The sequence below is a fragment of the Chrysemys picta genome, chromosome 1 (assembly GCF_011386835.1).
Source record: "Chrysemys picta bellii isolate R12L10 chromosome 1, ASM1138683v2, whole genome shotgun sequence".
NCBI classification, from domain to species: domain Eukaryota; kingdom Metazoa; phylum Chordata; order Testudines; family Emydidae; genus Chrysemys; species Chrysemys picta.
Genome location: NC_088791.1, coordinates 343,586,673 through 343,599,946, shown reverse-complemented (window position 1 = coordinate 343,599,946; position 13,274 = coordinate 343,586,673). Strand labels below are relative to the sequence as shown.

Genomic DNA, 13,274 nt, shown 5'->3' with positions numbered 1-13,274 from the left:
AGAACTTTCACATGAGGAAAGCCATATTCATGGGACTGTGTGATGAGCTTGTTCCAGTCCTGCGGTGCAAGGACAAGAGAATGAGAGCTGCCCTGTCGTTGGAGAAGTGCGTGGTGATTGCACTGTGGAAGCTGGCTACTCCAGACTGCTACCTATCGGTCGCTAACCAGTTCGGCGTGGGAAAGTCGACTGTTGGACTTGTGTTGACAGAAGTGAGCAGGGCCATTAATCACATCCTGCTCCAAAAGACCGTGACTGAGCAACGTTCGTGACATTGTAGATGGCTTTGCACAAATGGTCTTCCCTAACTGTGGAGGGGCAATAGATGGCACGTACATTCCAGTTCTGGCACCAAACAACCTAGCCACCGAGTACATTAATTGGAAGGGGTATTTCTCAATGGTTCTCCAGGTGCTTGTGGATCACTGTGGGCATTTCACGGACATTAACGCAGGCTGGTCTGGAAAGGTGCATGACACATGCATCTTTCGGAACCCTGGCCTGTTCAGGAAGTTGCAAGCAGGGACTTTCTTCCCAGACCAGAAGGTCACTGTAAGGGAAGTCAAAATGTCCATTGTGATCCTGGGAGACCCTGCCTACCTCTTAATGCCGTGGCTTATGAAGCCATACATGGGGCATCTTGACAACAAGGAGCGGTTCAACAACAGGCTGAGCAAGTGCAGAATGACTGTTGAGTGTGCTTTTGGACATTTAAAGGCCCACTGGCGCTGCCTTTATGGGAGGCTAGACCTGGCCGATGACAATATTCCTGTGCTTATAGCTGCGTGCTGAACGCTCCATAATATTTGTGAAGGGAAGGGTGAAAGCTTCACTCAGGGCTGGACCGCTGAGGCTCAGCACCTGGAAACTGAATTTGAACAGCCAGAGACCAGGGATATTAGAGGGGCGCAGCGCAGGCCATAAGGATCAGGGATGCCTTGAGGCAATTTGAAGCTGAAAGCCAGTAATATTTGTTGCTATGCTCAGGAGTGCAGTGCTTGTAATGCTAGGAGGTGATTGTGATTGGTGCAGACGATGCACTATGAAGGTGTAAGAAAATTGCCTGTTGCTTTGCAGGGCTCTGTTTGCTTTCAATGATTGGAATAAAGATTGCTTTCAAACCAAAATAATTCTTTTATTAAAAAACAACAACCGGAGTGGGGAGAGAAACAAAAAAACACATCAGCCCTGAGGGGGATAGGGGAAGGGAGAGTCCAAGAGGGAGGTGGGATCCCAGGGTGGTTAAAGATTTGTGTATGTCCAGGTATCATATGCAACCTTGTCCTTTGGAGTACGGTGCAGCGGGTACTGTACTTCAGCAGGGCTAAACTGCGGAGGGACGGGTGTTGAGTGCAGTGGGTACTGGGAGTCCACACGGCTGGACTGTGACGTGCAGGAGTGGAATGCAGCGGGTACAGACTGGAGCCAGGAGGTTGATAAGAGTGTGTTGGCGGTGTCTGGGGGGGCGCATGGGAAAGAGTTTTGTGACAGAGGCTGCAGGGGAGGGCAGGTGCAGAGCTGCTTTGTTTGCAGTGCTAGTAGCACCTGGAGCGTATCCGCTTGGCGCTCCATAAGGTTTAAGAGCCGTTCTCCTTTCGGTCCTTCCTCTTGCTGACCCACCACTCTTTCAATTCTTGTTTTTTGGCCGCAGAGTGCATTATGACATCACGCAGAAAGTCCTCTTTAGTTCTTCGTGGCTGCTTTCTAATTCTGCGCAGCCGTTGAGCCGGCGATGATAAAGAGGGAGGCTGGGCTCCCAAGGTCATATATGTGAAGCCAAAATGCAACATTTTACAGAAGCAGTATTGTTTGCAACACACAGCAACACTTTCAGCAGATTGTAACCTTTCCCCTGATCTATATAAAGCATGCCTTGTAAGGTAATATCACAGTTATGTACAGATGAGGAATATGGGGGGTTACAGGTACTCCCCCAAGGTACAGAACGTCACAATTACCTCACCCTCCTTGTCTCATTGATTAGACTTCAACAACATGAAGATATTTTAAGGTCAGGTTGTGTATTCCTCTGTGGTTTTGAGGAACTGCATGTGTGTATTGTGGGTGTTTGCATCCTGGAAACGAAAGCGAGTTTGTGCAGAAGAAGAACCTGTGAGGGCATTGGATAATCTGATATTTGCAGGATAAAGCATACGAATTGAGATTAGTCTGGATAATAAAGTCTTAACTGGTTATTTCCTTGATAGAAAATGCACTTAAGCAATCTTAACTCTAATTTAACAAATGTTGTTCTTGGATATTGTGTAAGTAACAATATTGCATTACATTGGAGAATAAATTCTTTTTCATCTCTGTAGTTCTTTAACCGAGTCTCAGTAGCAACAGTACTCAGATAAAACGTGCAATAAAAAAAACTGTAGTCCACTAATATTGAAGGACCCGTGGGCCCAATAACTGGGCTTGTGGACACTGTGGCTACAAAGTTTACTCCTGTTGCGTATGGCCTTATTAGGGGCACTACACCACTGTTAGCCTGGGATCTTTAATTAACTTTTTCATTTGTAGCACTTTCTTCGTTGAGTACCACTTTCCAGTGGGAGTCTCCAAAAATGAAACAGGACAGATTTCCCTGACAACAGAAGTGATTCGCATAGCTTCAAGTAAAATCACAGGCGAAGGTAAGAGTTTTATTTTTTCTTAATCTCAATTCTGTTGAATTCTACACCTGTTAGAAATTTATTAGCTCTTTCTGAAATTTTATTATGCTTTGTGGAAGGGAGACCCAAAACATCCACTTGTGAACCTGCATAAGTTGCATCTGACCCAGGATAGTTGGTCAGTGCACAGGGACTTTGGTGATGGAATGCTCTCCTGCAGGGAGAAGGGATCTAAACATAATTGAATTTAATTTTAAATGTGAATGAATAAATTAGATGGCAATAACAGACTGTTGCCCCCAATGGAAAACTTTCTTAACGCACAGGTATGGCTGAGCATTTGTTACTCCTGCAAAAAGGTAAGTTAGTTTCCGTTATAAGAGAATTGAATCGCTGAAAACTCAAGATATTCTATTTTAAGGTTCCAGCAAGAACGCTTGATTCTGATCCTCGTACTCCATCCGCTTTCTTTATATGGCCCGAGAGATGCACAGAGTACTTGCTTGCTATCCTGATGTGGGCTGGAACTTCCTCCTCTGGAGACTTCATACATGCACACTAATCCTGCCCAACCTCCACATACAGACTGAAGATTTCTCTGCTCCTTTTCAATTTAATGGAAGTCCAGACAAACACTCATAGCTGTCAATCTTCCTTACAGTGGTGAAATTTCAACAGCGGTTTGTGTTCCCTATTCACTTTGGTGGAATGATGATAGAGCACTGGTGGAACTCTGATCTTGCTTTCAAAATCTACATGAGAAAAAGCACACAGAAAAAGGTACTTGCCACAAGTTAATCAGTGTAAGCAAAAATGTATGCGTTTTGGGCACTCAAATACTTTTGTACAATCTGATGTCCTTTGTACATTATCTACAGTGCTGTATTAGAATTGCTCTAATCTCAATCACAAGAGAGAGACTGACAAATTGATGGCATCCAAATGGGCTTCTGCTTTAATAAGTAATAACTACTGAGATATTTTAAAAGGGTTTGAGGTATGTGCAGTTGCTTTTATGGGAATAATATGGTGTTCATCTTGCTATCTCAGTTCAAGACTGAAAAGCCCAAATATGTTTCTCCATCACCCTTCTCTAAAATCATGGTATTGCCATTTAAGGAGTAGGGGGTGAATTTAAGCATTAACCATCAAACGGACTTGAGTAATCCAGCATTTCTCAGTGTGGCACATACCCCAGTGCTGCTGCATGGAAGATGTATACATTAAATTGAGTAGGCTTTTGAGAACACACAGCAAGGTTGAAAGGGGGCATGGTTGGTTTTATTTTCTTGAAGGAGGGACTCAGCTTTCAAAAGCTTGGGAAACACTAGAGTAACCTCTGCATTTGACAAAAATAAAATGTGCATTTCTTTTGGATAAATGGGTACATGTAAGTAATCACAGTCACGTAATCTGCTGCCTACAGAAAGTCAGGGAGTGGGGTTAACTCAGTTCAGATTTTTTTATAATCTGAAATAACATTAAACATATCATTCTCCATCTGCCCTAATTATCATTTTCTAATGGAAAACTATGAATAATTTGTCTCCTTGGTAAGTGTAAAATCATATTCCATCCCTGGAATCTGGAACACTTCTCTTGCATTGATCCAAAATTCTCACAGAAATTGAGATCTCCCTGTTGCCATCATCCCGTGGTGATGCCTGGATCAGGAACCAATGGAAACCTTAGTTCTATACAAGATGAGTTTGTATTAATATAACATTGAGACTGTGTGCTGAAAAGGAGAACAGTAGTGTACAGGCTTCTTCAGAAGTTGTCACTGCACAATAACTCCTGGGTTTCTTCCTGATCAGCAAATCTTTCAGAAATCTTAGAATTAATTTCTTTTTTTCCCCTGTCCTCAGCCAGTGCTGATTGGCTCAGCAACTCTTACACTGCGGAAGGTTATCCAGTCTGAACTGCTCACTATCAGCTGTGAGCTACCTGTGGAGGAAGAGGGAGGTCAGACACAGCTTGGACCTATAAAAGTAAATAAATTCCCATACAGTGTTTGAGTTAAATCATCTTTTATGGTTATATTTTGGTGGCTGAATATCTTTTCTCTTTTTTTGTCTTAACTTTGACGCCACATCTTAAAGCTGGAGGTTTGAGGGTACAATAGAGTAGAACCCCGATATATATTTTACAAAGGCTTTAGGGAGACACCTGTAACCTTCTTAAAATCAGGAGTTGTAATTGTAGTTCCCCTGAGTACAGTGTAGAACCATCCAGTTCAAGGGAAGGGAAGGAGGAGGCGTCTACCTGGGAATTTCAGCCCTATAGAGCTGGGGAATCTAAGCAAAGGTTGGTTCGGTTACTTTTGTAGTCCACGAGAATGGCAAGTGTTTTCTATTATAAGGCTTGAAAAACCCACTGACCAGGGTGAGTGGGCAGATCCCCTTCTCCAAAGAGCATGGGAAGCTATGGAGCAGAGTGGCCAGGGAACTGATCTACTTGCCACTTAAATTGAGGCTGTTGTGTATGGGCTGAGTTAGTGAATGGAAGGATAAGCATGACTGTGCTGGTTACAAGGGAGAATGGAATGGGATAGTGTGAGAAAGGAGAAGAAGGGATGGATGGAGGAATGGATGAGAAAGGAGGAATAGAATGGAGAGGGGGGGCATGCAGTGGATTGTGCAAATGACAGGAAAGAGAGGGAATGCAGCCCAAGGAGGGAGAGATTTGGAGACAAGTAAAATGAATGGGGAAATCAGTGGTGAAGGAGGAAGAGACAGAGAACAGGAGGAAAGGAAGGAGTGTAGAAAGAGGTGCCTTAAATGAAGGGGGGGAAGAAATAAAGGGAAGGAAATACTACAGAACAGAAAAATTAAACTGGAATAGTCATTGAAAGATGAAGGCAAAGACAAAGATACCGTAGCAGGAGAGGAGAAAAATGAATGGAAGAGATAGGAAGAGAGAAGGAAGTACAAATGAAAGGGAGGAATTCAATGCCAAAGTATTGTGATCAAATAATGCTATATAATGTGGACAAAAATCATGTATAGACACGTCCAGATAAAGTGCCCAATGGGAGGTAGTATTTTTTTTTACCTTGGCCAGTTGGTGTCAAGTAAATTTTCAAGCTGTATTATTGTATACGTTTGAAATTGTAGAGGTTTTCTTCATTTAGGGTGAAGCTTTATTTAGCAAATCTTTCTGTAGGATTTCTTAGAGTAAGGGTTGAGATTCATGATCAACATACATCCATAAATGAGCTTTTAGGGTTCGGGAAGGAGAATTAATGCAGCTGTTGAACCAAGTATGCTATATATTTCTGACTTGCTATTGCTGGGCCTGTCCTTCATAGCGGGCAGATTTTCTGATTAAATATTTTCTCCTTATATAATGCAGGTATCATTGGAGCTTGCAGCTGACAACAAAGACTTTACCAGTGCCAATGCCAGGTCAGCTAGTACTGTCCAGCAAGCCCCAGTTTATGCCATCAGAAGTCCAGGGATTAAGTTACAAGAAGCTGACAGAAATGTTGTACATGCAAAAAGCCCTCGACTTTTGAAAGAAAGCAACCAGGAATCCTCAAAGAGAACAGAAGTACCCAGAACAGGGGCGCTGCAGTCACCACCATCCATGCCATTGTCTGCGTCCCGTAACCTGATGACACAAATCAATGCATCGGAAGAGGATGGATTATTATTGCATGTATTGTTAATGGTGCCTGATGGAAAGGATTTTATTGCTGGAGACTCTGGAATCCATGGTTCCTGTAATGTGTATTTAAACTGCAAGCTATTCAGCACAGAGGAGGCAACAAGATCTGCTGTCATGTGGGGTACAACACAACCTGCCTTTAGCTTTTCTCAGGCAAGTCACACACCTCTCCTGTTATGCTGTCTAAATTGCATATTCCTGTGAGGGGCAAACTTTTTCCCAAGCCCAAGTTTTTATCTTAATACAAGCCATAGGGACTTCTCTGACTCTCTCTCTCTGATGTATTAAAGTGCTCTTATTACTACTTTGGTCATACCACAAACCATGAAATACAGTGAGTGTGGCCAGGAATTGCCCAAACAGTAAACAAGACCTTTAAAATACCAGAGGAAAGTAGGCAAGGAAGTCCATATATAATAAAGCAAGGAAAAGAAGACAACTACTCTGTGGGAAGGGAAAGAGATGCTTAGAATGTTGTGTCCAATGCTGTATGGTTGGAGGGATGACTTCATTTCTTTATAATCCTGTATTTTTTTTATCTTCATATACTATATGCGTTAGTCAGCACAAAAGCTAGAGTTAATGCAATGTTAAGGGATAGAAGCCTCAGCCAGGAAATTCCAAAATTTTAGACTTCTGTTGTTACACAAACTCAGCCATGTTTCACATACTGTTGTATTTACATCATTTTGACCAAATTGTTATAGCAAAAATCCATTTTTTTTCCCCCTTGGGTTTTTTTTCTTTAAAAATATCAGGAATGTCAAATCCGTTTTCCCCAGTTTTATTGCAGGATTCATTGGGAGTCTTAGAGATGTGAATTGTGGGAGTCCTCAGGCCTTAATTGAAGATGTGCTTTCATTGAAAGACATATCAAAGACCTATTTTTATCCCAAGTCACTACACTGGTAATTTATGATAAATAGGTGTTACGCTCCCCTTCACACACACCCCCCCCCGCCAAATAGTTTAAAACAATCTGAATAAAAATCACTTGCCATCTCAATCACACCTTTTTTTGCATGGTACGTTTTCTAATTCTAACAAAACTGGGTAGACAAGCCTGAACTCCAACTAACAGCATTCAGACCAATAGGGAAATCGTCCTCTGTTAAAACAGAATACTTTGTGTTTGACAAACAGCTTCCCCTTCTGTTTTAATGCAGTTTGCTTCATTTGCGAGTTGTGCAGTAAACTCTCTCCCATATTAGGTGATGCCTATTTCATTAACTCCCAAACATCTGGAGAGACTCAAGAACAATGTAATGGTTATTGAAGCCTGGAACAAGATGCGAACCCCCGGATGCGACAGACTACTAGGATTGGTGAAGCTTCCTCTGCATCAGTTTTACATGTCATTCAAGTAAACAGGCTCTTGAACTTTTTGTTCTGTTTCTGACCAGAGTGTGGGCTATGTGCTGACCAGTGGCAGGGGAAAGAAAGGGAACGTATGTCCTTACAGCAGCTTGCAGCAAGAGTCTGCTCTGCATTGTGGGATTCAAGAATTGAGGGCCAGACTCTAAAACATGTGTCCTTGGTCAGACTGGAAAGGCTTTGTCAACAGTGCAAAATGTCTGATCCATATTATTGTTAAACTATATTCTCCATTGGAACTTTGCTAAAGTAGCATTGGCATTAAGTCCCCCATCCTGCAATCAGATCCTTGGAGGTGGATTCAGAAGTCTGTGCAAAGCCCACTTCAAAGGGGCCCTACATGGGTGCAGGAGTCTGCCATAGCTGATGACTGCAAGGTCAGGCCCTAGATTTGTATCAAGAAAATCTACAAGACAAGCAACAGTGGTCCCACTGATGTTCACTAATGTGAAATGTATGACTTTCGCTGCTTTAAATCCACCATTTGCACAGCACTGTTGTGATGCAGAAACAAGAGGTTAACCAGTGAACAGCCCCTAGAAATGAAGACAGCTGCAGTGCTGTCCAACTAAACCAGCTTAACTCATCCTGTTTGTAAGAAAATATGTCTGTAGCAGTTTAACCTGACCATTCTCAAATAGCAAGCCGTGGCGTTCATAGTTATCATTAGTTACGTTGGATTCAAATAGAAATTGGTATGTGCGCTATAAACAATATTCAGTGCCTTCCATGTGTTTCAATCTGTCCTTTCCCAAACTGGGACTGAAATAAGCAAGTGATCTTATCTGTAAGACTATCAGGGAAATGTCAGTTTACATAGCACAGGTTAGTGCTTCTAACATAAAAATATTGTCCGAATAGCTCAACTTTTAGTTGTAATTGCCTCATTATCAGGTGGTCTATCCTGAACATTTCTTTTTTCCTTTTTTGTTCAGGGTTTTGGTTCCCTCCTTCCTTCCTTAATTTAATGACCGCTTTTTTCAAGCAATACCTGCCTAAAGTGATTTAAAATTGATCAAAATAAGGACACAAATTATATAATTTTTATTTCAAGTTACTGGTTCCTGACATTTCAGTCAAATTAAACAGAGGAGCAAATCAGTTAGTGCCTCAGTTAGGTGGAAGGTGCTTTATTATTCAATTCAGTGCACATTAGACACTGGGATTTATCAAGAAGTAAATACATGTTGCTATGTCTTCCGACTACTACCACTAAAGGCCTTGATGTTTCTGTGGAACACTCCACTGTCACCCATCTTTTTGTTCTTTTTCAATGGTTTTTAACTAGTAAAATCATACACTCGATGGCTGTTTTTGTAGTCTAGTGGCAGTACGTTGTGCTACTAAATGAGGATCTTTGGACAGGTCCCTAACTCTCATCCTTCATTTGCTGGGCTGGCAGTAGCTGAGAGCACTTTACCTCATTTCCTAGAGATCAGTGCTCACTAGCTGGTGAAGGTTGTTTCTCCTATCCACCAGAAGGGGGAATCAGTATAATATGAAGTCCAAAGGTTGGGGTTGGGGGGAAGCAGGGTCTCCTTATCTGTGATGGGTCATTGTAAGATCAAAGCTTTTTGTTTAAAAAAAAATAATAATAAAGGTAATTGGCTTGTCTCATTGCATTGAGGGCTTTAGGTGAAATGAGTTGCATCTAAACACATAATACCCTAGTGGCTTGTTCTGATGCCTGTTTTTTCCTCTCCAGAGACCCCAAGATTTCTCGCCTGCTGCTTCAAGCTCAGTATCCAGTGGTTGCAGTGGACAGCTATATGTCAGTGATAGATGTTTTTACAGGCAATAAAAACGGGAGCCTAAGGGTCATTCTGGCAATGGGTTCAGCTGATCAAATAGTGGCACTGCAGAGACTAAAAAATGAAGAAGGAACTGTACCTCCCATCATGCAGCGGCCTCCCCACTCTCTGGATCCTCCCCCTGCGAGTCACTCAATGGTATGCTCCCATAACTACTGTTTTGGCTTTTAGAGACTCATTACATAAGAATGGCCATAGTGGGTCAGAACAAAGGTCCATCTTGCCCAGTATCCTGTCTTCCAACAGTGGCCAATCTCACCTTGTTCAGTTTATCTTTGATAAACCAGGGGTCCCTCATCTTTATTTTTTGTCAGAGCCCATCTTACAGTAGATTGTCACGTTGTCACCCCTCATTCCAAGCAATGGCACAATTGCTGTATCTATACTTTACTTTTTTTCCTGTCCTTTCCCCCCTCCCCTTTTTTGTGTCTCCATTCCCTTTTATCCCATTCTCTTGTTTTTTTCCTCTTTTTCTTTTTTTCCTTTGTTTTAATTTATTGTTGCTTCCCCCACCTGCACGCTCACTACCAGGAAACCATATTTTTGTGTCCGTTGGTGATTCTCTTGGGCCTGGACATGTTCTCTTGCAGCTACACTGCATTGTGAGAGGAGACGCATGTAACTTGGGCTGGTGAACTGCTTTTTTGAGCTTGTAGCCCTGTATGTATCTGATGCTTTGTCCAGCTGTATTATGGACCATGTGCCTCAGGAGCAGGGAGGGAAGGAGAACGTAAAGAAGCTGCCCACAACAGCATATTTGAAGTGGAAATCAGAGCAGATCCAGGGTCATATAGCTTCCCCCCACACCAGTGCTGACCCTCTCCTATATCCCCACTGCTTCCATCTAAATTAGAATTGTCTGTAGAGTCCATCATTATGATGTCTAAGCCCTGACCCTCTGCACGATGTGCACCTAACACAAGTCTGGTATTCTCCCAGGGGACTCACCCCTGAGTTTGGGAAAGACTTGTATGAACAGTTAGAGTGGAGGGGAGGCGTGTTTCTCATTTTCTAAACAAAAGTTGCTACCGTGTTTTAAATGTTTATATAAACTATAGAGGAAATGACTCAATGCAATTTCAGTGTCAGGGTGATGAACCTCATCTTCTCATTCCTTTAGGAATGTAGCTCTTGTACACTCTCGCCAAGGTGCTTCTTTTGTTCACAGGAATTCCCTTTATCTTATTTAGCAGTTGGAGAGAGAAGGGGAAGGACTGATGGAGCATGCATTTGAGATTCATGTGGAGAAGGTTAAAGGGCTCACTCCCCTACAGTCCACAGTCTGGGGAGAGGCTGATTGTTATGTGCAGTACTATTTTCCAGTTCAGGAGCCTGACTCCAGTGTGTTACAAGGGACTGAATTATATGAAAACGGTAAGTTTGGTTTGTGATCGGACTTTGTTTAAAGCATTGCTTTAGCTAAGCGTTGTTTGTTTCTGTTCTAGCTCCCTGGGTACAGTGTCTGTATCTCTGTGCTTCTCTGATATGGCTAGTGCAGCAGAAAGACAATGTACAGCTAACTTTGGGTCAGCTCAACAAACTAAAAGCTGCACCCTTTGAGGTAGATGGTAAGACTCCCATTGATTTTCAATAAAAGGTATCGGCTCCTATGTCCATTGATTTTAGCACCTTTCACCTAAAGATCCGAAAGCGCTTTATAAACTTTGACATCCTGCAAAGATATCAGCATGTGCTTAATTTACACACTGTGAGTAATCCATTGATTTCAATGCAGGCTTCACATGCATAAGACTTTGTAGGAAAAAGTCCATAAACTGACTTAGACTATATAGGGCTTATTTCACTTCTGCGATAGCTGAAATATGGCACTGGCTTTAACTGAAACATTATACAACGTCTTAGGACTGAATGATGTATGCAGTTGAAACTGCGGGGGAATTTTAAGTATATATAATTCCTGAAGGGGGAATTGGGACAGGATACCTGGGTTAATCTCTCTTCTCTTGCTAAAAGAGCCATGGGCTAGTGCTTCTGGCAGTCAGAGGTTTAGGGTTGTTAGTGCTTTGTACCTCTGATTTCTATCTCATCCAAAAGACAGCACTTCCCACAGCACACTGCTGTGGAATTAGTTCAGTGCTACTTTTGAATCACCAGCACTACATTCTGTAGCATCCAGGTATTTCTTTGAGAGTTCCATGGGGCGAGAGTTTGGACAATGAGCTTTTAAGCAATATCACAGTAGGTTGGTTTCAGATTACAATCGGAGTGCTTGCCATCTTGTTCCTTGGATATATAAAGTTGGGATCAAATATTTAACTGGCTTTGTTTGACTTTGTAGGCATTAGGTTAAAGCCTTTCCGCTCAGCGACTACTTTGTGCATCCCTGATCCCATTTTTAATGATGAACATCATCATTCCCTGTTGGTACCTGCTGATGTCCCAGTACAGAGGCTCCTGCTCAGTGCATTCTCTCCACAAGGATTAGCAGGAGGAGGAGGAATCCAGTTTGAAATCTGGTGCAGGTACAGAATAAAGATCCATTTCCTCACCACTCAGAAAACAGTGAGACTAGAGGAGTGACAAACAGTGAAAATCTCTTGCCAAGAATAAATTAGTGATGTCACTATGGAGTATGCATTTTATTCCTCTGAAAGATTGCGTTTAGAGAGAGATTTTTTTTATCTGATTTTTTTCCAGAAACACCGATTACCTGACTCTGACATCACTGGGAAATTGTACTTTCACTTTATAACTAGTTTAATCATCTGTGCGTTGGGTTTAAATAATCCGGGTGTCCTTAGGTTCCATTTCTTAATAAAGTGCCATGTGTGTTGTTTTATGCTGCTGTTTTATTGTTTCTTTCCACTGAGCCAATGAGTTTTAGGAAACTCTGGTGTGAATGTTTGCATATGGTGAGTTTTGTCTTCTGTGCATCTCACACACTGTATGACCCTCTACTGCTCATCAGTCTGAAGAAAATGCTTGGCTAATACATGAGCTTTGCTGCAGCAAACTCAGGCTTTTGTGAGCCAACTGAGTGTGTAATAGAGCCAAGGACCCTTCACTGCAAGCGTCCTGTGGCCTTTCTCCAAGTTTCAAATCTAGAAACTGTCAAGAAGAACCTATCAGCAGATCCCCATTGTTGGCGCGATGCTCAGGCGCAGAGACTGCTAGGTGCCAGACAGAATAGGTCTTTCTGTAATAAAATCAGCACCTCAAGAATATATCCAGAAGCAGATGGGAAGCCAGCACAGAAGAACAGATAAAATGTCCCTGTGACAGTGTGGATTGCTAACCACGCAAAGACTGTTACTTTCTCCATCAGCTGAATTTTCAGTTGACAGGACCTGGCACAAGTTTATAATAATTACCACTTCATCCAGCTTCATTCAGACACTCATACTTAGGGCCCTACCAAATTCATGGCCATGAAAAACGCATCACGGACTGTGAAATCTGGTCTTTTGTGTGCTTTTACCCTATACTATACAGATTTCACAGGGGAGACCAGCATTTCTCAAATTGGGGGTCCTGACCCAAAAGGGAGTTGCAGGGGGATCACAAGGTTATTTTAAGGGGGTCACAGTATTGCCAATCTTACTTCTGCGCTGCCTTCAGAGCTAGGCGACCAGAGAGCGGTGGCTCTTTCCTGGGTGCCCAGCCAGCAGCAGTGCAGAAGTAAGGATGGCAATACCATACCAGGCCACCCTTACTTCTATGGTGCTGCTGGTGGTGGCTCTGCCTTCAGAGCTGGGCTCCTGACCAGCAGCTGCCGCTCTCCAGCCGCCCAGCTCTGACGGCAGTGCCACTGCCAGCAGCAGCGCAGAAGTAAGGGTAGCAG

At 42.7% G+C, this 13,274-nt stretch overlaps 1 protein-coding gene across 5 annotated transcripts in view; it reads left to right on the top strand.

Moving 5' to 3' along the window:
- C2CD3 (C2 domain containing 3 centriole elongation regulator) overlaps window positions 1-13,274 on the top strand; it is an 81,960-nt gene that overhangs the window by 16,631 nt on the left and 52,055 nt on the right. For all 5 annotated transcript variants that reach the window (XM_008172295.4, XM_042850676.2, XM_042850679.2 and 2 more), the window contains exons 11-18: window positions 2,527-2,639; window positions 3,280-3,398; window positions 4,487-4,609; window positions 5,973-6,440; window positions 7,499-7,650; window positions 9,367-9,610; window positions 10,663-10,846; window positions 11,772-11,955. In XM_008172295.4, the coding sequence (XP_008170517.2) occupies window positions 2,527-2,639; window positions 3,280-3,398; window positions 4,487-4,609; window positions 5,973-6,440; window positions 7,499-7,650; window positions 9,367-9,610; window positions 10,663-10,846; window positions 11,772-11,955 (1,587 nt within the window). The remainder of the gene's footprint in view (window positions 1-2,526; window positions 2,640-3,279; window positions 3,399-4,486; window positions 4,610-5,972; window positions 6,441-7,498; window positions 7,651-9,366; window positions 9,611-10,662; window positions 10,847-11,771; window positions 11,956-13,274) is intronic.